Raw genomic sequence first — 25,881 nt, 5'->3', positions numbered from 1 at the left:
CTACATAAGTAATGCAAATTATGCTCTAGCATTGTTTTTTTCATTAATGCTTACTATTCATACTTTTTTCTTTTTTAATAAATACTTCTTTGCTACTTTTGTAAATGTTTTGATTATAATTTTGCAATCATAATAAATACCTTCTGCTACGTATAACAATGAAGTAGTGAAAATTTATTAAGATATCATTTTCCAGTCATCCACTCCCCATTTCAGCATCACTGACTTGTCTTGACCATAGCAAACTTCTCATTTTCACATAGGATTCCTCTTCCCAGCTACCCCTCCCTGGTCCTTTAAACGGTTTCAGTATCCTCCCTCCCCTAACTATGATCCACGTGGTTTTCTTGTTTCAGTGTCTTTCTCTAATCAGTCCAACTTTGCACAAGTCCTGAAGCTTGAATAGTCTGGATTTTGCTGCCTCTGCACACTATTTAAATTCTATTTTTTAACATTTACTATCCATGTTCAGGTCCTTCTCTAGTCCTAGTCCCACCATGATCTCCATATTGGGCTGTACCAGACAACCACAGCTCTTAGGTTTGTCTGTCTGTAACCCAAGGCCCTGTTTCATACAGCAAATCTTCAAGATTTTGGCTTAGCTTTACTGAGGAAACAAGTGTATAGTGCAAATGCTAAACTCTGGTAGATGAGCAAAAAACTTCATCATGCCTGTTGATAAAAAATGGTACAGAGTAGTGACTCGAGGAAAAAAACCAAAACAAAAAAACCCCATGAACATTAAACCCTGTGAGAATACAGTGGAGAATCTGAGGATGGCAATTCAGCTAGATAAGGATCAGCCTGGTCCAAGGAGCAGCAGAGGCTGAAATATCTTCACCTTACCAAAGACTGCCCACCCAGCAAAGATACATCACACATCAGCACTGGGTGAGATATTCATACTGAAGCTTAGCCTAGCAAAATGCTACTCCTCACCACAAGTGACTGCTGTGGATTGTTGAGTTCTGCACATTCTGCTCACATCTCTCTATCAATGACAAAAGATGACTCAAAAGAAGGGAAGTCACACACCTCTCCACACTCACTGTCCCATTTTACTCTTATCACCTAGTGCAGCATTACCAGTCATTGATACTGTCCTTAACACCTTTCTTCTCAATCTACATTTCTGTTCCCTGCAAGTCTTGTAGCAACTCCAACTGTAGGGATAAGTACACTCAAATAGCCCACAGCACACTCTAAGCACAATGACAAATTATCTAAAACCTGCCATGCCATGACTCTGATATTTATGAGGAAACTATTTCTCTCACAACATCCTTCAAAGTTTCCCTTTTCTCAGATTTCATACAATTGACGTGAATAAATTTCTCCTCTGTCCTTGGGAAAAAAAGGGAGGTCTTTGCCAAAATTTAAGTCACTGATCAAAGACTTCAATTCACTTTTCTTCTTAAAGGTATGGGGAGAGGGACACCTGGGCAAACAGGACATTTACTCAAATCTCACCTTAAAAATTTTGCCTGAAAACATCCAGCCTAAAAGATACACAGGAGACCTGAAGAATTCTGAGTCCAAGTGACTTAAGTTTTACAAGTTTTTCCAAGTTTTAAAATAAGAAACTGAAAATGGGGTCAGGTACCAGAATTATTACCACTGCCCAGTGTAGCTAACTTTCATCTATATCAATGCTAGTTTAAAAATTCCAGGGAGTGGAACTTTGCTAAGTTCCAGTCACGGACATTTTGCTTGATCATTTCCCCATTTCTACTTTTGCTGTCTGTGAGTCAGTATTTCCTAACACAGTCATTGTACAGAATACTGTATAGAATACACATAATCCATCCTTCTTGATGGAATTGAGTGGTTAGATTTCCCTAATTCAGAAACAGAAATCAAAGCATGAATTTGAAACAAATGAATTTAAGCTAACATTCTAAAAGAAGAACCAAACTTTCATTAAAAAGTCCTCCTGAAAAAAAAAACTAAACATTTTTTAGCTCATTCAACAATGACTTATCTAATTAATTCCAGATTTTTTTCCCCTTGTTTACAAAGACACAGAAAGTCTCAAATACAAAGACCAACAGAAGCTGAAGCATTGCTTTTCCCAAAGGTCTGGCTGCCAAGACAGAAGGAATTCTTTTGCCTGTTTTGCCATTTGTATAAACAATGACAATGGTGCATACGTCTCACAAAATAGCAAAATTAAAAATAACATTCACACCCAAGCTACTGAAAAAGAAAACTGCAGCAATATTAAATATTTTTCCTTTTCTTTAACTTACTCATTAAACATATGTATTAAGCTCATTGTCAACTCATAAATTTTGTTTATGGTGACAAAAGTTATGTTTTGAACCTTGTAATTTTAACTTATAAAACCCACCAGCTTCGCATGAACTTTTCCACATGCAACTGTCAGAGGAAACGTACTTCAAAAATTTGTAATATGGATTAAACTATAGTGAAAATACTGTGCTGCTTAATTTCAGAGTTCTATCAATCTTCATAACAAAAAAAAAAATTATCCACCCATAGACATGATTTATACAAATTCAAATACAAAAATGAAGGAAACATGGCAATTGAGGCATCTTGTCAAATAGTGAAACTAGATTTGAATGAAATATTAAGGTATTTTTATAATGGGACTGAGACAATAGGAACTTAATAGTTCTTATTCAACTTAAATAGAATGAAGTACATATAATATAACATGAAGTTTCAAAATAAAAGTCTTTTAAAATTTTCAACATAAAAGTCTTTTAAGCTAAAATCTTCTGAGTTTTCTATAGTAAGTAGAACAACAGCTTGACTAATAATTATTATATACTGCATAAAAAAGCCTATACAGAGATATAAGCTTCTACCTACAGTGTGAAAAAGAGGTCACAATAGTTTTGGTGTAGTTTAGGAATTCATGGCACAAACTGTTTAGATCAGGTCTCCAAGGAACTAGGAGAAAAAAAAACCTTGCTGTTAGTACTCTTCCATTACTCCACAGAAAGTCAGCTGCTGCATTCCCAGTTTGGCTTGGAATTAGGAGAGTGGAAATCTTAACTCTTAGGGTGTGTAAAAACTGCACCCCACTACCCTACTTTGTGGGGTACTCCAGAACTCACAACAAGGAATGCAAAGGATAACTTAAAAGCTGACAATCCTCCTGCCCTCATGTTCTCCATGGCCCATGAGGGACCTTATCCTTCTAGTGCAACACCACTAGATTTTCCCTCCTTGCACTTCTACCTCTTTTTTAGCTAAATGTGGAGTTTTAGCTGTGACATCATTTATGATTTCCTGGGGTTGGCAGAATTGGCAAAGAGCCCATTGAGTTTTGTGAGTTTTTAGGTGTCTCAGTCTGCTGCCAGGTTAGGTGATACAGCTCTTTTAATGCAATTTGACATGTGACCCCTGAAAGCTATTGCTAGGGTGATATTCTAACGTAGTGGATTTAGAAATGCATTTAAAAAAAGGACTTTTCAAAGAGAGCAGAGGAAGGGAGTGGAACTGTGGATGTTTTATCTGAACCTACACAGTGGAACCTCATACTAAGATGCAACTTCCAGTGGAAAACTGCAAGCATTAGCATTGATAATTCTCAAAAATATTGCTCAATGAATTCAGTTTTTAAATTCCAACAACAAACTACAGCTATGACATGACTTTCCAAGACATGAATTTAATAAGCAAAATTACTTTCTCATTCTTCAGTAGTGTTCTGAATGCTCGCTATATTGACTACAGAAAGATGTTTCTTTCATAACAAACTAAATTGTACCTGTTATATATAATAGAATTTTTTTTTTTAATCATTTACTTTTAAGAACAATAAATGTACTCTTTCTTTTGACTTAGCACTGGTGGAATCACACCAAGAACACTGCATCCAATTTTGGGGTCCCCAGTACAAAAAAATGTAATGGAGTTGCTGGAATAAGTCCAACAAAGGGACTATGAAGATGACTGCCTAGAGTAAATGCCATACAAGAATAGGCTAAGGCTGGAAATTATTTCATCTGGAGAAGAGAAGGCTCAGCAAGAATCTTCTCAGTGTGTAAAATACCTGTTGAGGGAAGGAAAGACAGCCACACTTCTTAGTGGTGCCCAGTGAAAGGACAAGAGGCAACAGGCAAAAAATTGAAATAAAGGAGATTGTTAAATGTAAGAATTTTTTTTTTTTCACTCTGAGGAGGAACAAGCAACAGAAGAAGTTGTCCAGAGAGGTTGAAGAGACTCCATCCTTGGAGATATTCCAAACCCAACTAGACACTGTCCTGAGTAACCTGCTATCTGACTTGTTTGGATTTAGGGGGCTCAGACTAGACCAGCTCCAGAGGTTTTTTCCAATCTCAAGTATTCTGTGACTCTGTTCTTAATAACAGCAGAAATTATTTAGAAAACCTTTCAAATTTAAAGAAAATTGAAGTCCTGCAGTTTACTTATTGTTCTTTAATGTGAAAAACTAAGATTACCACTGGAGTTTTAAAAGCCCATTGGTTTTCTTATCTCTTTTTCACAGCAAGTGTTATTAAAAGAACTGTCAGTAGATACTAGCAGACCGGCTGTTTTTATGTAAATTTAAACAATTTTTACTATGACAAAGTAGCACTTTTATTTTTCCTCTTTTCATCTGCTCTGCATTTTCAGACATTAAACTGCTGCTTTTGCAGTTTTTACATACCCATAGTTGCACATTCTCTCCAAAATGCAGAGACACTTCAAATAAATATTACTGTTCTCATCACTCAATAAAACTACTAAAGCTAGCACTACTGATTTTACTCAAGCAACCTTAATTTCTTAAAAGATATTACATTTTCTTTCAAAAGAGGACATTTAAGTACTTTTTCCTCAAGTGATTTTTTAAACATCCCTCCACAAACTCACATACACTATGGCAGTTACAAGCTTCATCAAGGGAAAAAAATCTAAAATTTCCTTTCTCCTCCTGTCATTTATTAAGAAATGGTCTTTAATCCTGAAATAAACAGCTCAATAAATAAGGTTATCCTTGTCACTATTTCTTATGCTGTGACTGAATCCTGTTTGTTATTCTTCCTGAACATGCACAAAAACCAACTGTTCTTTTTCAAGGCTGATCTTCTTTTGTCCCATTTTGTACCATTCTCAAGTAACTTAACTTTTCCTTTTCTCAATTCCTGCATTGTGAAATGTTAACAGAGAATATGCACTGCCAGGAAGCTGTCCTCAGCAGGGTCTAGACTGGATCTCTTCTAGCTTTCATGTGAAATTTTTGCATTTTCAGATCTTTGTTCATGACTTCAAGGTTTACAGAATTTGAAAACTCATTTCTCCTCCATTCATTACTCATTTACTCTCTTCCCTTCTTTTGTCTCATTTCCTTTTCTCAGTTTCCCAGAAACTGTGTCTTGGGCAGCATTTCTACATTTTCCCCTTTTTCTCAAAATACTTTAAGAAATACAAATCATTCTATAGAAATATATTTTAAATATCCTAAACGTCTCAAAAACAGTTGAGGTGCTCAAGGAAAAATTTCCATGGACTTGCACAGACTCCTGCCAATTAAACCAGCAGATGGAATATTCTATTCCATCAACTTAGTGTCAAGTTCAATAAGCACTTATAAAGCACATTTCACTTCCAGAAAATTCTTCCACAAATCTCCTAATGTAGTCAGAGTTTCTATACAAGTTAAAGGACAGACAATTCAGAAATGCAAATAGATTCTGTTCCCTCAAAAATAGCCCTACAAAGGAAATGAGAATCAAATTCACAATTAGAATGGACCTCACAATTTCAAAAAGACAGAGTTTAGAGGTGAAGTTTTTGTTTCTTTAATTTGCCTTTCCCCAGGCATAAACCACAAGTCTGGGTCAAGTCTGAGACAAGTCTCAGACTTGGTTGTGCTAATGAGCATGTTTTCAGTTAGATGCAAAAATGCAGGCATGAGTCCCACCCATTAGCTGTTATGTTTTATTCACCTGGAACATTGAACAGAGATGGGAATGCCTAACTAAGAAGTGCATATCACAAGGTCCAAAGAGACTTCCATTTTGAGTCCCAGGAAGGCTTAATACAGGCATACTTATAGAATAAAAGATTTAACTCCTCTCTTCTATTTCCCTAGGCAGCAACATCAGCACAAGGCATAATTTGTCTCTGACTTTTACTAACAAGAACACTTTAAAAAGCTATTCAAATTTATGAGATTTTTAAACCCAAGGATAAACTCTGGCCACAGTTTACACTGAAGTGAGCACTTTAATCCATACAATATTTTCTTAACAAATTATAATCAAGTTTCTGCTATGCAATTTTGGTGCTGCTACTGCTAGCTTTTATTGCTGTATTAAATTGTTAGCAAACAGATAGAGGCTGCCAGAACAATTTCATAACATCTATTTCATTTTTAATAGTCCTTTGCACGAAACAGCTCTGAAATTATTGTTTACATATTATGGTCAAATAAATGCCAACAAATTCTATTGTCTAGCTTACTGCCATTAGGATTTTTGCAATTATTTTAGTCTTTATTACAACAAAATTTTTTAGAATTTAATTATTTAACTATCAGTCCACTAATATCACTGAATTATATTTGTTTTTACTTCTCATGGTAAAACTGAGTGATTCTTCAACTTTTAAGTATGGGTACCATTTTCACCTTTGGCTATCACTGCCATTTCAGCTTCCTCTCAAAAACAAAAAAAAACTCCTCAAAACTGGTTTAGCATATGTAGGATGCTGAAGCTTTTAGAAAGTCCTGAAGTGCTACCAGATGCCATGCAGTTTTTCCAAGACACGTCCTATTTTTAAAATCCAGATGTACACATTCGTTTTCAGGAAAAGGAGAGAGCTAGTTGCTAGTGTTTCACTTTTAGTTACAAGTATTTAAATTACAATGAACTGAGGTTCTCTTCCCAGAAGTTAAGACTATTTTGAATTTGTCAATGCCAGCATGCTTTTTTGGTCACTGATTAAATAATGTGACAAATATATTCCAACATACACATTTTCTTTCAAGTAAGTTAACTGTATATACAAAATTCTATGTTTATTTTCAGTGACTGCAAAGTCACTGAAAATAAACACAGATGCCCCCTCATGGAAACTGATTAACTTTCAGTGACAAAAACCATCATCCAACACATTGAAAATGGATGGGAGAAGGATAAAATAAATGAGGTGCCAAGAAAACATCACACACCCTTAAGAAAACAAAAGCAAAAGCTGTGTTTTTCAAAGATAAAATTGTATACTGTGCTAGAAACAAGCAAGGCTTTTCATCAGCTCTGAAACATGAAATAGAAAGCTGCCAAAGGATGCATGAACCACACTTTAGACAAGTAATTCTTCTGTCCAAGTATTCTTACATGTATTACTTTAGACTCAGACAAGCTCCTGTACAGCATGAATGGAGAGCAGCTTTCTGTTTCCTCAGTCAATAAAATTTTATCCTTTTCCAAGTGACAAGTGTTGACCCTTCATTGTATCATGTCTGCTCATGGTTTGCTCCCTTCTACAATCACTTCTAGCAATATACATCAAAAATGACAAGCAGAAATAAGTGTACTGCATGTGCTGTGTTATATAGCTGATGTGTAAGATTTCTGTGACTGTTAATTAGAAAGGATACTGCACTGAATTAGCATACTTGGTATGTAACTACTGCAAAGCAGCAACATAAATTAATCTTACAGATCAAGGTGTTCAATATTGATGCTGGAGATAAGTGTATTTCTTTTCCCCCTAAAATCTGTCCAATCCAATGTCAGAAACAATGTATATTTAGAGGGCTTTTGGTTTTGACTTTAAAGCAGAGATTTCTGTATTAGAATTAAAATGCTTGGCCACCCTCCCACTACTTTCCTAACCTAACTTTTGTTTCTTTTTAATAAGAAAGGAAAAAGTCAGCAAAACAAAATGTCAACATTAAATCATTTCACAGTATTTTGTGTCAGAAATGTAATGGAAAATGTGCACATCATGGGAAAGGTTACTGTTCTTCCAGAACATCTTTTCATTTGGTTCAAGGCTCATCCTTCTACATAACTGTGCAGGCACTACCAATGGTTGTTCTCCCTGGGCTTAATTTGGCAGTTGAAGGATTGTGGCATTTTCAGGAAACCACAGTGCAGTGATTTTAGTGGTTATCCATCTGAAAGTGATGCTATGATTTAGAATAATTACTCTGTTTATGTGCAATGGTAAAAGTCAGTTACTACACCATATTCCAATGTCAGCTCACACTTTACTGACTATTTCCCTAATACAACATCACATGTCCAAGGGATCTGTCCAAGTCAGAATTAGAGGGATTTAGTGTTCCTGTTCCTCAGCAGTAAGTGCACGTGCAGTACAGTAACACTGATGTACTTTTACTGACAATTGGGTAAGGAAAGGAGCAGGAGGGAATGGGATGAACTCAGCTACTTAATCAAAGCACTGCACATTAATTTACGCTTGACCTTTGCATTGTTACAACCACTGATATGAAAAAGATAAACATATTAGTCTTTGCTAAGAGCTTTTTCATATTCTTGAAGAAAACTTAAGCTTTACTTCTTTTTCTTGCATATCCTTTCCACATCCTTTCTTCTCAGAACTAAATGAATTTTTAGGCCTTTTTCAAGATGAAATCTGTGATAGGCTTAGATATTTATCTGTGACTTTATAACTTTACTCAAGACAGCAAGCATGGCAAAATTCTTAAACTGCTTGTTTCTCATTTCCACAAGACAATATTCAAAAAACACTTATTCAAATGACAAGATATAAAAAAATCTATTCAAGGGTAAATATTTAGGAAAAAAAATCTCAAGAAGAATGAGATTGTTACGAGGTAATGAAGTACTACTTGGAATATTCAGCGATACTGAATTCCTATCTTAATACAGAATCTTGTCTTTGGCATTTTAAATGGCTTGAAGCAAATCAGATGCAAAAAATTTAATTTCATTGAGACAAGAATGTTAAGGAATGACACAATGTGTAAGTAATAGTAATAGTCTCAGCTGTTGTAAATGAGATTCAGTTTTACTAATTGAAAGCAAAGCAAAATCTGAATCCAACCTTGTATATGACACAGATGAAAGAAATGAAAATTAATTGAAAAAACCCCCATAAAATTAAAAATTATGCAAAAGAAAGGAGCAAAAGTAATAACAAGGCAGAAAAAGAAATGAAAAATATATAACTCTATTTTACCAAATCCTAAATTTTGCGTACAGAAAAAGTATTACTTTAGTAATAGACATTAGTCTAGATTATTCCATCTGTAACTTCAATGACCACACTAGCAGGGAACTATGGTAAGACAAGTAGACCAAATCTAGTGGACATCAAAATCATGCTGAAGTACAGGAAATAAACCCTACAATTCTATTCCTTTTCCCAAAACCCAGACATTTTATAAGAACATTGATATTAATGTCACATTTCTCAAATTATCTATTTAGATGTTATTATATGTAAATTATTTCAGCTATTTCAAAATAAAGTTCAATATTAAAACCAGATTTTTCTTGTTATTTACACTGCCCAAAAACAAAGTTTACCAAATATATTCCAACACTGAAGAAGCTTTATGACTAAATGGAGTTTTTATTTTTCTTTTTAGTTTTTTTTAAGTGTTTAAAAGTATGTTCTCCAGCAAGAAGCTTTGCAATACCTCAGCCTATAGCATACTTAAGCTAAAAACAACAATAATATCCCAAATACATGTAGATTATCTACAGCCTCTCAGGGAATACTACTATATGTAAAATTCTTGATTTACACCCAAATTAGCAAAAAATTGTATGCAACTGTGCTGCATTGATTTATTAATGAAATTATTGCCATTAATGAAATTAAAACCATATAATGGTATTATATGCCATATTAATAATGTGAAGAATAGCTCTGGTCAATGCTGAGAAAAGTGCCTCAATATCCTTAAGCTCACTGTACCTCTAGCTGCTTTTCACATACGGGCTTCTTTGGTAGAGCAAAAAAACCCCAAACACATAAACCCCCCACTCTTACACTGTTCCAAGACAAAATTAATTTTGAATACGGTAGATGAAGTTTTGCATCCAAACTGCAGGTCACCTACTATCAAAACCCCACACAGAGTAACTAACTACAGATCAAAGACTTGTAGAAGTATTGGGCAGCAGTAACAAAAATGTAAAAAACACATGTGTAACAGTAAACATTATTCTTTTGCATATTACGATTTCCTTCTCAAATAGCCCGTAATTTACACTACCATTCTGTGAAGAGATATTTAATTCAGAAAACTGACTGCACAGATGCTCACTTGACACTAATTGTGACAAGATAAAACTGATGCTGCAACACAGCATTTAAATGGTTATTGTCTCCTGCTGCAGTCTTCTACCACATCATTTTATTACCTGGACATGAAAATTCTCATGTCATAAATTTCCTAACTATAAATTTCAGTCTTGTGGCTTCTGAAGCAATGGCTCAGTTTAACAATGCAAAACAATTGAATTGGTAATGAATTTGACATTTGCTTTCTAAGCATGCTGTACTATAAAATATTCTGATGTGGATAAGCTTGTTGCACTGAAAGTGACTGAAGCAGGTTGGCCAGAATGAAATAGTAAGTGACACATTCAAAAATCCCAACAGAATTGAATTATTTGATGCAATTTGATGTACCAAAACAATCATAAGAATGCTCAGAAAAATAAGAAGCTGCTGACCCCATCCAGGTAGGTATTTGTGCAGTCATAACCCATTACTGGTAACCAGACTGGGAAATAATTTGATATGTCATCAGTCTGCCCTCTTCCATCACAAACTGCAATTTCAAAATCTGCATCTTTTTTCATGAAATAATTTTAATTTTCTGAAAAAACAGCTCATTCAGTGAGTGCTTCATCTAAAGAGTTCACTCATTACTTATAGCCAGGAACCTCTATATTGTATTTTTTCATTTTATAAATTATTATAAATCCTAGTAGTTACAGAATGCAAAAAAAGGAGCAAAGGTCTCTGATACATGTATTTCCTAGGGCAAGCAGAAAAATAATGAATTTAATCTTGAGATATATAGCTGTCTGGGGAACAGATTACAACTGTGAAATATAGTTTCAAGCTGTAATTTACAAACCCATGATTGCAGTAAAGACTTAGTCAAGCAGCTGTAACTGAAGGGGAAAAAAGGATAACCATATATTAAAAGTTCAATAATGAAAAAATGGTAAAATATTCTTTGTTAATGGAAAACAAAGTAAACCTGTAGAAAGATTCTCTTATTTACAAGTGGTTATCTTGTTGCATATTTCTGAAGCTCATGACACTGGTACAGAAGCTTTCTGGATCAGCATACTTTCCAATATCAGTACTAAGAATTTTGGACAATTACACTAATACCTGAAGAGTATAACCTTCTACTGTTCACTAAGCTTCTAGAGACTAAAGCCCAGTATGAACTGCAAGAAGGTTTGACTGACGGATCAGTAAACAGCCCAGAAAAAAATGGGAAGAAAAACCATTGGGGAATGCTCACACTGCTCTCTCCTATTCACTTCTAAGAGGAACACCAAAAAACCTCACCATATATCACAATAACGCCCCAACAGGGTTTTAAAACCTTCCTAATACTGAAGAGAGACAAATATCCATTTTTCCTCTGTTCTTCCCAGTGTATTAACAGGAAATGCCATTAAATAACCCCCCAAAAAAGAAATTTAAAAAACCCTTTTGCGGAGTGCGCAGGGGGAATCACTTTCTAATTTTACAGCGGCCTTTGCTGCATCTGCATTTGATCAGAAAGTATGGCAGGCCAGTATCAACAAACAAACCAGAGATGGAATATAAATCAAAAACCAAAAGATAATCAATAACCAAAGACCTGAACTTCTATTGTTTAGATGGTTTAAATTTCCCTAAGAGTTAAGCAGCAAAACAATCAAGGGAAAAAAATAACCTGGGCTTCAATTCAGATTTTGCTGTCTCATTTCAGGAAAATAACATACAAGCATACTAAAGAAATCCAGCAGGTACCAGGTAAATGGACTGATGCCTAATCAACAGAAAACCCATGGGTCTGCCATGCACTTTTTGCAAATGTTCCAGGCATGAGCAGCTTCAGGCAGCTGCACAGCCCAAATCCAAATGCACCCAGCAGTCTGCTTCTAGAGTAGCCCTGAATGACAGCTGTACAAGTTTTATTACCAGACCTATGCCTGACTTGTAGGCACCTGGCAAGAGAGCTTCAGAATGCCTACAGGTTTTTTTTTAATGTCTGCCCTAGCATATGAATTTATGGAAAGTACAATGCAATGCAAATTCAGTTTGAATAAAGTCCTCTGTGAAGAAAATGCACATTTGTCATTGTATGTACTATCCTGCTATCTAGAATAAAAAAGAAACACTTTTCAGAAAGCAATACAAGGACAAATTATGCAAAAAATTATCTAACGGGTAACTCAAGCAATTAGAAAAGTTAACTCACAGAATTAACCCCAGTAAATTATATAGCAGAAATAAACTATACAAGTGAATGTTACATTTTCTTTCATTCCCTTAGTTTATTCCAATAAAATAATGCATTTGTAATCCTCTGCAACACATAAGATTGCTAAAAACTGTGCCTTAACTAACCTTTTCCTTGTGATTAATCCCTACATTAGTGGTCTTGAACTTCTGCTGTAAATAATAGGCTTTCAATCACTATGATGGACTGTGAATTCTGTTACAGCACATTTAAAGTCATGAATAATTAATGTACTTGCTCTGGAATAAACTTTGGCTCATTAAGAGATTCAAAACTAACAGCTGAACAAATAAGAAATCCTTAACTTGAAGTTTGGCAGGCCCCTTTGCATGGAAATGTAAGAAATAAAAATGTGAAGAAAAACCTATACAAGACAAATACAATTAAGGAAATCTGGTGAGAGACATTTTTGGACAGAAGATCTCCAGAGGATTCAAAACAGACTGTCTAGAACAGACTTTCTGTCAAAAGCAGAATTAAAGCTGACCACTGTGTGCAGCTAAGCATGCAATCCTTTATACAGTATAAATTATCATCCTAAACTTGATACATACATTTGTATCACAATTTTCCTCCACAGTTTTTTTATTTAGTAAATATGACTCTGCATATATTTTCTTTTTTTCCTTTCCTTCTTCTCACCTTCCCTGTCTGCCTTGATACAGTGACTGTATGTGCAGCACATTAGACTGCTTATATTGGAAAAAATAAGTACTTTTACATTTAGCTTATTTCCTAGTAAATATATGCATTAAAAATGAATACTACATACATTCTTGATCATTTCCTTTGCAGATTTATGTTTTTTGAATACTTTATAACCAGCATTCAAATCTATGTTTTCAACAAATTCTATTTTCTATTCTTTCAAATACATGACCTTCATCTTTTGTACTCTCTCTGTAATACTAAAGTCATAATTCTCCCTCAGTTACTGCAAATCAAATGAAATAGAAAATTCTAACTTAACTGACAATACAGCAGAAAAACTCAATACACAAAATCACAAAAGAATGTACTACAATATGCTTGCTCTAAATTGTTGGATGAAGAAATCGAATGTTTTTCAGAGATTTCCTTAACCTGATTTTGGCCCATACAAGAATGATTCTGCTTCTCTCAAATCTACTATTGAGATGTCAATTTTATCTAATGCATTACATTCCAAAATATCACTCAAGCATATCTTAAAGCAAACAACAGATACTGTATTTATTTTTTTTAATAGGAGCAGTTGAAAACTGGATTATTTTTTGAGAAGAAGCCACTTCTTTAGAAGTGAAATAATTTAGAAGCCCTCCCTTGAAAATTTTTCAACTGGATTAGCTTGTGGACTCTTCTTTAAAAAACTGTTCTACACATTAAAATTACTGAAGTTCTTCTTAATTTTTCATTTTACCAAAGTAGATTATACAGTAATACTGTGCTAGAAGCACTTTGTCTGTACAATGCTACCATATGGAGGGCAGGTTTTCCCTATCACATATTGAGCCACCTGAAAGACACTTCTTCATCCATGTTACTACTAAATATGGTGACATTCTAAAGGGAACTATTGGAGAGCTATTTTTAAAGATTTGCATCAGTGAATTACAGCCTCATTAAAAAAAAAAAAAAAAAAAAAGCAAAAAAAAAAAAAAAAACAAAAGAGGAGGTACTTACAAATAAAGCAATTCCTCTGCAAGATCTATCATTCTAAGCAATTCAAGCAAGACTGTAATTAAGCACTCAGGAAGCCTTTTAAATGTCTAAATCATATATATGATTCAAAAGAGTCACAAAATGAAAATAGAAGCATCGTATCTAAATGCTTTCTGAAGCAAACAGCAGAGGTCCGCTCTAAAAACAAACAGAATCTTTAAAATTATTTTCTGAGTTTCTCAGAAAATTTACCTTTTTTCTCTTTTTAAAAAGTGCTGCATCTTCATGCCTGCCCTACATAAAACCTATCTGTGTCAAATGTGAAGTATTTTAAAACCTCCATCTTTTACTACTCTTTCTCTCAAAACTCAGTGACAGGTCATTTGAGTAAAAAGATAATCAAAATCCACGCTTTCCTCTAATTACAGCTATAGCTTTCTCACTTATTTATAATGACAGTTACAGATTCAACTTTGCCTCATTTAAGTATGTGGTTTCAATTAACTTTTCACTGTTAGATCTGTAAATCTTGACACTAATTATTCTTGTAAAAGATAAAAATTGCAGGTTTACTTAGTTCAACGGAATTTACACAGACATGTATAGAAGAATTTATAAAATAAATTCACTGTAATTTCTTTTTTAAAAAAAAGCCATCACATAAGTATCACAAGACTGATCCTTTCTAGTGGACAAAACCACAAAATCTAACCTTTCAGTTCTAGTGCATGCTGCTATACTGAAAGAGCCTATCTATATTATCTGACATCCCTGATTAAATAGGCACTATAGTGACATGTGTGTAATACATACATATGCTAAACTATTAGCATAAATAAAAGCAACATGTCAATAAGTTTTAAACAAAAGCTTATAATTAAAGATACCCTAATTTTTATCACTATAGTCACTAAGGCATAATTCAAAGCATGATTCATCAGAATGAAATGCACTTTTTAAGGATAAATCCTTCCATATTTATTGGTTTTAAACCATATGAACAACAGGTTAAGTAAAGCCACTGAACATTTAGCAAATAATCCCTTAACCATCCAATGCTACCCAGAAGCACCTGAAATTGTGACTAAAAAAATTTCCAATAGTCATACAGTAAGAACTAGTTAGATTATATTTTTTGCCCCAGATTCAATGGTAAATAAATTATTATTATAAATTTCTGCTGCATTATTTGAAAATGAAAAAAATCCCTTATCTTCCTCTAATCATTACTCAGATAGCAACTCTGGAGAGAGGGCCAAATAAACTTTAGAAGAATCTACAATTTTTGAAAGCAGATTGCCCAAGTGTCAAGTAACCAGCCCTGTTTGTGGTAACAGACAGCAGGACAGAAGGCTCTTCAAGACTATTCCCTAAATCTGCAGTTTCACCAGTTGCATACTTGTGCTTCACTTAGTGAGGAACTTTTATATTCAGAAAAATCTCTTGTAAAATATAACCACAACCCCCCTTTTCTTAGTTACAGATGGGTTAGAAAGAGGGAAAATTAAATCCAGTAATTTTAGTGAAGACCAAAGATAATAATAAAGATCTGAGAAATTTTGGGCTTTACTAACAGATAGTGCCAAACAAGCAGATATTGAAAAAATACTTTGTTTTCCCTCCTTAACATTTCTTGCTTGCAAAGAGTCCCAAAACCTTGCATTTAAAACACTATTTCTACCACCACAAAGGAGTCCTGCATGATGGAACAGGGAGAAAAAAGCACCAGTGCAGGCACAGTGTCACTCATATCACTTTGTGACAATGCAATAGAAAAGAAGCTTCTGAAAACTTTCTCTGACATAGGAACACTGTGGGTCACTCCCCTACATCTTAGACTGCAGAGTTAACATAATTTAGAAATTACCAAAAGTAAGCCTCCACAGCTCTTTAGAAGCAGTGGTAGCCTAAACTGGACAAAGTTCAAGCTATTTATAGGTATTATCTGAAGAAAAGCAAGTTTTAATTTAAATCTTTTTTAAAAATTAATAAAGAAAATAGTAAGACTTAAGGAAGTATTTTTCAGAGAATTATGAACAAAGGATTAGAACATAAACTCCTTCTCCTATGCAGGAGTACTGTTCAGTACTTGTAATTAGGCCATTTCTTGGCCTAATTATGAGGGTGATTTTTAAGAGAACCTGTTGGGCTTTGGTATGTAATATGTTTATTTCTGGCCAATCTAAATTACTCCTAAAATCTTTCCCTGTAGTAAGCAAAACATAACAGTACTTTCTACCATTAGTTTTTAATCGCAATTTAAACACACAGCTCCTCATGCCATTTTGTCATCTTATCATTTATGTCCTCCAGTGTGGTATTTTTAAGATTTCTTTTAAAAGCCTGAAGAAAAAAACTAATTCACTGCCTTTTTCACAGTAAAACACAGCACATGTTTTATGAGGATTCCTTCCCACAACAAAATGGTCTTCCTGTCTCTTTTATTTCTTGTAAACTTTAGGGCTTAAGAAAGCCCTTTATCTTGTCATGGGCAGATAAAAACCTGCTGCCACCAGTCCTCATCAGTGGAACTGCATGAGCAATCCCTGTAACACGCCCCTCTGTTTCACAGTCTGGCTCTGAGCAGGATCTAAGATTACCCAGCAGTAGTGGCTTGTCTATATATGAGAGTCACAGTTACTGATGAGCTTGTACACAGGCACTCTGCCTCCAATTTGCAAATACAAATACACTCTGGCACACAACCTTGGAATTTTATCAACTGCTATGGTAAATCATATGTTGTGGTTGATACTAAAATCAGCTATTCTGAGTATGTACAAGGCATCTGTACCTGTGACACATCCTGATTATAAAGCTGTGTCTTGCTTGCCTATGTCACTCTGACCTCTTAGTGACTCTGACCTTTCTCATAACTGATTCCCAGTCTCCCAGAAATAAACTAAAAGGCTTATTTTGGAGTATTCCTTCCAGTTAAAAGCAACAATTATATCTGACCTAAAGAGAAGAACTTGTCTAGAAAAATCTCATTGAAGCATACAGTAACTAAGTACAATGCACTTTTTTAAATCTGAACTTATAAGATCATCCTAATGAAATCTCTGTAGATGCATTTAAAACCCACTTTCTGATTGATAAGGCCTGTGATTCTTCTTTCAAGAACTGTGAACAGTTTTTATAGCTTTGCAAAGATACTACAATGTGAGCTATAAAAAAATCTGCAGAAGTTGTGGTCAATGGTAGCTATTTAATAGCAGCTATTCTATACTTTAATTAGATTTCTGCACCTACTAAAACATTCAATGGACTTTTTTTCATTTCTGTTTCAGATAAGAAACATGATTATCAAACCCTTTCATGATCTGCATTAAAGGAGGTAGCATTAATACCTTTTTAAAAACATAAATTCTTCACAATCCCCATTTCAGCTCATAAAATTGTTGATTATTTTAATTTAATTACTTTTAGGATGCTCATGTAGCTTTAATATCATTAAAATGTCGGTTTATCTTTCTGACCTGTTCTAAAACATTGACAATTCACCCTGATGAGAGCAAATTAATTCTCCTGTGTTAGATTATCTTAGTTATTTAAAACATAAATGTTTTTGGCAGATCAGTAAGTGAATCAAGTCAGTATTTCTGATGTAATGTTACTCCTAAATAAGGGGAGGAAATTTATTGTGTTTTCAAAAAGTATACTTTCTTCATTTGAATCACGACAAAGTGCTAAAGATGGGACTTTAACTCCTCATAAGGTCAGAGTATCAAACCTACCTGACTAGATTTTCATTGTCTCCAGTGCCTTTGCAGGTAGCACACTCAGTCCTTAAATCCTCTGACTTGGGCTTCTTTTGCAGCACAGACTGTCGTTGCCTTCTTTCTCTGGGAATACGTTCCTGTCACAGCAGAAGGCAAAAAGAAAGGAACAGGGGGGAAAAGAGGGAAGGAAAGCAAATATTTTCAATTATGCATGGAAAGTAACACTTCAGCCCATTAATTTTTTGTGAAACTGTTAAAAAAACAAACAAACAAAGCACTATATTCCAACCTCAGATTTTTCTTCTTCAGGCACAAAGCTTCGTTTTCGTCCTCTAGTTCTCTAGAAGAGAATATATTTAAAATTCAATGTTAGGTAACAGAATGTTTTTGCTATTTATCTATTATTCCTAACAACAAAAACATATTACAGGAAATAATTTAAAGCTTTAGCTACAGAACCACTGCCAGACAACTACACTAATCAGTTTTAGGACAATAGCTTCACATTTTGAATATAAATCTATAGAACAAGCCAAAAAAGTAAATATATACACTTGAGTATGTTAAGTCTTATTTTTAAAAAGACTGTCACGAGAATTACAAATCTCTTACAGGCTTCGCACAAACTTCCCAAAACTAGTAATTTGAAAATTGGTATGAACAGCGTATTAAAATCACTCACTGAGCAGTAAAATGTGTTCTCTTTATAAGCCAAGTGATAAAATTAAAAAAATAAAATTAAAGAACTTTACCAAAACAGGAAGGCAAAATACCTTACAGATTTTGAGGAGTAACAAGAATTAAAACTTTCAAACTGAAGCTTAGTATAATGGGTATTTGGCAAATGCTTATAAAGCTGTAGCATATACCAACATATGTCTGGTACACAACAGATCTTTCTGATGATTCTACACAAGAACTAGAAATTTCTTCAGTATTGCAGTTGGCAAAAAAGTATAAATACCAACAGTGAGGAGGACAAGGGGTATCCATGGACTGTACCAGTGAGCACCAAAGGTTTACAAGCACCTTTTAAGTTACTACCTACAACTTGCATGAGCTCAGGATCAGTCACTACATTTTATCTTTGAAACAACAGCATTATTAACCTGCCAGTGTTATATAACTGCCACAAGCTGACAATATCACTCTTTCCTTCTTGTACAAAAAGGAAAGTAAATTAGAAAGGATGTGGAAGGAAATAAGAAACATCAAGAGACTATTCCAGTAACCCAAAATGTCTGACACACAAATAACATAAATACATAAAAAACCCATGAAAATTCTTGTTTTATGTGAAAAAATCACCACATTAGAAGTAATTTATCATATCATAAAGAAAAGCGCTTCCTACTTTATGGTTTCTCAAAACTTTCTGAAGCAGCTGGTGTTCACTTCAGAAAAAGTAAAAAACAGCTCATCAAAAAAATCTTAGACCAGTTTAGAAGCACAAGCAATCATAAATTCAATTTCAAAGAAGCTAACAGTATAATGCTTCTCCTGTTTTGGTCCTCTGAAGGTGATTTGTACTAGCTTCAAATTAAAGACAGTTCTCCATTTTAAACTGTTTTACAGATTTAAATATTGCTACACTGCAAATAAAACTACCACTTCAACACATCTATACCTTTATACTTCTGCAGATTTTGATCTGTGTATGTTAATAACATTCTGTTTGGGAAGATTTTTAGACAAGATTTAACACTGTAATAGCAATGAATGTAGTGGAGTGGAAAATTCTAGTCTATTTCATGGCTCTTTAGAATACTTTAATTGCCATTAGGATTCTCTTTCACATTTCCCTAAGGGTGATTTATAAAAAAATGTAAAACCTTATCTATTTAATACATATATTTACTATGCATCCAGTAATTGAGGTGTTCTACATTCCAGAAGCCATACATTAGTGCCAAAATTTGGAAAAAAATATTTGCTACAGAAAACTGAATTTATCAATGTAATATTAGAGGTATTAATGTAACATGGGCTACATGTCAGCTACATGTTACACAATTCAAGGTCACTGCAAGTTAAAACTGGACAAAAAAGGAGTTTGATCAGACAGCAGCACACTAACTGCCAATTTTACTACTTTCAGCTTCTGGAATTCGTCCTAAGAACATTTACAAACTTGGACAATTTTAAGCTATGGAGGCCCTCCTGAATGCAGCTGTGTAAAGATTATAAAGAGGTAGGTATAATGGTGCATGTCAATGAAGGCAGTATTAGGGTCCTCACTCTTCATGTTTAAGCAGCAAGAGACAAAGAGTGCATGCCTTGCACCATCAGAGTAATGCTATCTTAAAAACTTATACATTATTTGGAAATCTAGATAATAATCACATTAATTTTGACTCTACATAGAAAGTATTACAAGTTAATAACTCAATTTAAGGAATAATGAAGCATATTTAATTTTCAGCAAAATGGAGACATAAGGTTTATAATCAATTTAGTCACTTTTGCCAAGACAATGCTGGTTTTCACCTGTTTGCTATATAATGCATGATGCATATGACAAGGAATGTCACATTATACTTTCATTATGCTTTCATTAGCTTTCTATACCTTCAAACATACTTGAGTTTGCTCAATAATCACTAGGAAACAAACATTAAAATCAACATCTTAGTACACATATTTGTAGGATATTTTATATGCTTTTAAAATAGCAATTTTATGTGTTTTTTTCCAAATGGACCTCCATAGTTAAACATATTTTCAATGCTTCTGCTCAGATAATTTTAGTATTGCCAGCATTCAACATGAAAAATAAGAATGAATTAACAACTGAAAATTGAACCTTCTTTGATTTTCAGCAACAGCCCTCCAGTAATTTGACATTTGTAATTTTACATATGTTGTCACTAAAGTTAACTTACAGGTCAGCAGGAAAGAATCATTTAAATCTGGATTACTTTATTCAGAATTATTCATTGCTGTTTGCCTCAAAGTATTATATTTTAAATTGTTTTTAATAATTTCTGTCATTAGCAGGCTCAGAATGAAAACATAAGAGATTATAAATATAAAATATTAGCGCTACATGTACTTGCCATAAACAATTTAAGATTTGTTATTTAAAAGCAGCTAAAGGAATTTTGCTATTAAATGGCATACATTACAACTGAGATAAACTTCTTCATACTCAAAACTTGTGATGTTAATCCAGCAAAAGACACCCATAAAGACAGTGATTTTTTTAAAATCAAAATACCTGGAAATACAATACTACAGAGATACCTTCAATTGAGGATTTCCCTATACCATAAAATGGAGCAACACAGTTTTGTGAAATTTGTCCTGGCATTTCCAAAGTGTTCAAACAGTAAGTCGGGAAAGCAAAGTCATGTTATCAGCACTCAAGCAAAATCCCAATTAATGCCAGTGCTATCCCAGCAGCTCTTTAATTTTACTGCAGAAGGTAGAAATGCTGTAAAACTTCTACCATTTGGGGCAGAAAACTCAGTCCAGATCAACACAGAGCAAGGTGTGGATTAGGGAGATACAACCCACACAAGGCAACTGTGACAAGATGACACTTCAAAACAAGAATACCAATATCAAAAAAAGTACCAAACAATGTAAAGTGGCTCAAAATATGGACCTATAAAATTCTCTTCATGTAGAAATAAAAGTTTTCTGTGAAAAATTATTTCAAATGTTGACATTTAATGACTGCTGACTGGCAAGTCTTTGGTTGTGTCTCATCCAAAATTCTGTACTTACACAGCTTTGGAATTCATTCAGCAGGCACTCCAGTAAGGGCAAAGTGTGTGATGAGCTCAGACACGTCCCTTACAAGTAACAGTGAGACTCCAGTGACTGAGATCTGGAGCCCACAGCATCAGAATTGAATCACCATCCAGTTCTGCTTACCACACAGGCAACTGACAATTTAAAATTAGAAGCCTACAGCTAAGGGCTGATTCGATATAATCTCAACGGCCCCAAAAACTCAGAAAAATATGCCAAGGTCATAACAAGCACAGACTCAATTTTTCATTTCATTTCTTTCACAATTATGGTAGTGAAATAATTCAAATAAAGGAATGAATTGACACTAAAACCAGCTGAATTAATAAAATTTGACCTCCTGAAACAATGTTTCTATTCCTCCCCTTCTCTAGTGACTTATCTTCTTCTCTAGTACAACCAAATCGTACCTCCGAACGTATCCCAGGGTTCTCCGTGTGCTCCCCAACTAAAGTGAGAACCTTTTCCATACTCAGACCTCATCCTTCCCATTTTAGCTGCTCCAAAAAACACTCCAGCACTTAATTACCTTAGGCATACACAGTTCTCAATCAAATATTGCAATAATGGGTCTATCAATTACTAAAGGTAATGCTACTATAGTAGTAGACTAATGACTAACTTATTTTCGTTAGGAAATCAAGTTAAAACTTGTAATTGTTTTAAATAAACAGATTTAGCTGCTGCATCACAAAGAACATGTCTTACAGTGAACTGAAAGGGAAAATAGTACCTTATTTCATTAACAACACAACCCAAAGTAATCTGAGCAGACCAAGAAAGGTCAAGGAATTAAAACTAAGATGCAAGCATAAAACAGAATTATTTTTAAACAAGAACAAAAGAAATGCTTTGATAAAAAAGTTAAAATTGCAAAAGATAAAATAGATTAAATTCTTCTTATTAGTCTTTTTTAGCATAACATTTTGAGGGGAAAGACACACCTGATCAAATAAACTGCTAATTAAACTCCTTAAAATCCTGTAAGATTATTTTCCTTGGGTAAAGAAACTGAGCTGTTTGATTCAATGAAATCATCAAGATGAAAGCAAGCCATCTTTTCCAAGAATATCTTACCAAAGGTTTACCCTTCATAGCAATTTTAATGCCTGTCCTCTGAAAAGAGCAATGTTCTGAATAAATGAAATCTAAAGATTGGCAATATTTTTTTCTGTCTTTTAGTTCAAGGTTTACTATCTGTGGAAATTAGAGAACAATCCCACAGTATTAAGGCATACCCCATTTCACTTATTTCAGTTATTTCATTAACTTCTGATTTTTCATTTATTAGTTGGAAAAGATAAAATCCTACCTCTCTTGCTTATTGTTTTAAAAATTCACACAAAACATTACAAGAGTCCCTAGAGAGAAACTGTGGTGGGTATCACATGCAAACAGCTATCAAATCTGGAAAGAAAGAGCAGTAGGGTAACACCCAACATTGGATCGTTCTGTCTAATCTAATTTGTAATGATCTAAGTTGACAGTTTCTACAATACCCCATGAAATATGTATCTTTTTATAATAGAGAATGCAAGAAATAAAACACAATTAAGAAAGAAGGTTAGAGAAAGCCTCGGAAAAACAAAGAAAAAATTAGGAGAACTAGAGCATACACTTCCACAGCCAAGGGAAAGATAAATAAAAAATTGTTTTCTTTCAGCCATCGTGTTTTGGGTCACAAAAGTATCCATATAAGCTGTGCAGCATTCCACTGTTACAGAGTGGAAACCTGCATGTTGGCATAGGGAATTAAAAGAATCATGACTTAAATAGCTACAAAACAGAATACCAGCACAATAAATTAATAATGAATGATGAAGTCATAAATGATACAATGTGACATAGATCAAATGAATGACAGATACAGGGTAATGCATGGGAGGAAACGGTGAACTCAAGACACTTTTAAAAAAAACAACATTAAAGAACACTATACAAAATGGAATGAAAATATGCTGAGGGAAAATGTCATCAACAATGGGTTCAAACCTAAAAGCAGGAGAAGAAGAAAGACTGAAGTGGCAGTCTCCATTTTGAACTTGGAAAAGCTGGAAGTGAATGCTTACATTTTGTATTTTTGTTTATAGGCAACTGGACAACAAATGAAACACATAAAATGAAGAAGATTAGATAATGCATTGACTAAAAGATTTTGAATATTCTCAGAAAAATAAATTCTACACATGAGACAAATGAAAGACATCTGTAAACAACAAATAAAGCCTAGGATGAACCCTATAGTTGTTGAAAGGAAACAGAATGTTTGCAAAAGGAAACAAAGCAGCAAAGCAAAGCTGCAAAGGAAACAGTCTGTTTGGCATCACTAAGAGATGCCACAAGCTGACATGTTGGCTTCCAGGTGGGAAAGCACAATGGTGAACAGGACAGAATAGGTGCCCACATGACCCAAAACCACTACGGCTGTCACCAAACCTTCTTGTTATGTTTCAGTGTTTATGCCTTAAACCAGTTAATCCAAAGACAGCAATAGAAGGCAGAATGTTCCCTTGGAGCACTTTTGCTTTGCCATTTGGAAGAAAAAGCCCAACACGATTGATCCAAAACTTGTAAACCAACCAAAACAGGAGAGGTGATTCCCGAAAGTCAGAAGTATTTGCTCCTCATGAGCTTTTTTTTGAAGTGATCCTAGAGGATAAAAGTGCATACTGTCACCTATTTAATTTCTTGTTTTTCACAAGAAGATATAGAGGAGTTAACAATGTTAACAATACATGGAAAAGACTATGAAATACTGAAAGCAACTGTGGTCAGTGACAAGGGTTCAAATCCACATAAATTGAACTAGCATGGTTCTGGATTTGATCTCATGTGTCACAGTTTTTCAAAAGATCAGTGGTGATTACTGAGTTTTTTTTCAAAACATTCCTTGAGGAAAAAAATATAAATGTATCAAGCATTGGACTACAATGATATTTAAGATACATCTGACTTTCAAAACTATTGGTACTACAGTCATTTCTTTACTCTGTAGAAAGTCTGCAGGAGTTGTTTTGTGTGTGTTATAATTTTAAGAGGGCAAAATGTGAAGAGTTTAGGTGCTTTGATTTTTGGAGATCTATAAACGTGACATTTCTTGTCAGAAACAACAGCACATATTGACTTATATTTCCCTGCCAGACCTGTGGCTACAGTGACTACTTGAAAAAGACACACAGCTGTCGTTTACACATGCTGACAAGCACAGCAGAGAGGATCAGTACAAGATTACACCCCCAGTTTAATTCTGGATCCTATCTAAATTCTTCAGACATTTTCATTTCTATCTTATGTCAAGTTGTAGCTGTCACACTAACATTAATGATATACTTCCACAGTTTGTTTTTTTACCTTTTATCAAACTATGGTTCATAGATAGATATAACACATATCAAAAACCTCCAAACCTCAACTATCTCACTTATGCAGCCTTTATCATATATTGCTAAGGATAACCCAGAGACAAAAAAAAAAAAAAAAAAAAAAAAAAAAAAAAAAAAAAAAAAAAAAAATCAGTAAACATTAGAATGCTATAAAATCATTCCAAACAAAGAGGTCAATGCAGGGAATTACATCACCACAGAACAGAGGATAACTCTGATATGAAACAGAAGCCAAAGAGATCACTCTCAGAAAACAGAAGTGGGGAAACTTTCACTATACCAAAAAAGTGACTTAATGAAATCAGTGTACTATCAATAGCGTGCATAAAACAAACCACAAAAGCCTGTGAAAAAAGCCACACAGGTAGAAACTGCACAGATAATATGTTCTCTATCCTGTTACACATTAACCATGACAGCAATTTTTAGTTCATGACGTCATCCACTCCTTACAAAAAATTAGAAATTACAAACTTCCTTTGCCAATGAAAAGGTTATGATGAATCCAGTTGCAGAAAAAATTCTTTTTGACTCCCTTTTCTTTGTTAAAAGTCAGAAGAAATGTTCAACTGATGGCACCCCATAGACATAAAATAATTTCAAAGAGAGGTACGGACTGCCATGTAGACACCAGATGGCACACTTGTTCAATACAGATCAAAGTGAGTATCTTAAATGGTATATATCACTACTATTCAAAAAATATCTCTGAAATAATTATTAAATTTTCCAGGAAAATGACAGTAATAAAAAGGAACTGTCAGATGAAAAGAAACAGGAGTTAATCAAAATATGATTATAAAAAGAAACAAGTCAACCATGAAGCTTAATTACATAGAATTACAATTTTTCTCTATTTTTTTTTGTCTCCCTTGTCTTGAGAACTTTTTTCCTAGAAAATCAAAAATTTTGCAACATT

The 25,881-nt window shown here is 34.1% G+C and overlaps 1 protein-coding gene and 1 long non-coding RNA gene across 6 annotated transcripts in view; one reads left to right on the top strand and one right to left on the bottom strand.

Annotated features, from left to right (window-relative positions):
* LOC129126958 (uncharacterized) overlaps positions 1-23,811 on the top strand; it is a 30,298-nt gene extending 6,487 nt beyond the window's left edge. Inside the window, exons 4-5 of the long non-coding RNA XR_013181378.1 lie at positions 19,922-20,014; positions 23,670-23,811. This is a non-coding gene — a long non-coding RNA (uncharacterized LOC129126958). The remainder of the gene's footprint in view (positions 1-19,921; positions 20,015-23,669) is intronic.
* The window catches only part of PHF14 (PHD finger protein 14), a 162,817-nt gene that overhangs the window by 77,273 nt on the left and 59,663 nt on the right, over positions 1-25,881 (bottom strand). For all 5 annotated transcript variants that reach the window (XM_054643184.2, XM_054643192.2, XM_054643199.2 and 2 more), the window contains 2 exons: positions 18,113-18,163; positions 17,839-17,960 (listed from right to left, as the gene is read on the bottom strand). In XM_054643184.2, coding sequence (XP_054499159.1) covers positions 17,839-17,960; positions 18,113-18,163 — 173 coding nt within the window. The remainder of the gene's footprint in view (positions 1-17,838; positions 17,961-18,112; positions 18,164-25,881) is intronic.

The sequence above is a fragment of the Agelaius phoeniceus genome, chromosome 1 (genome assembly GCF_051311805.1).
Source record: "Agelaius phoeniceus isolate bAgePho1 chromosome 1, bAgePho1.hap1, whole genome shotgun sequence".
Taxonomy (NCBI): domain Eukaryota; kingdom Metazoa; phylum Chordata; class Aves; order Passeriformes; family Icteridae; genus Agelaius; species Agelaius phoeniceus.
Note: the sequence above shows the minus strand (reverse complement) of the source record. Positions and strands in the feature narration are given on the sequence as shown.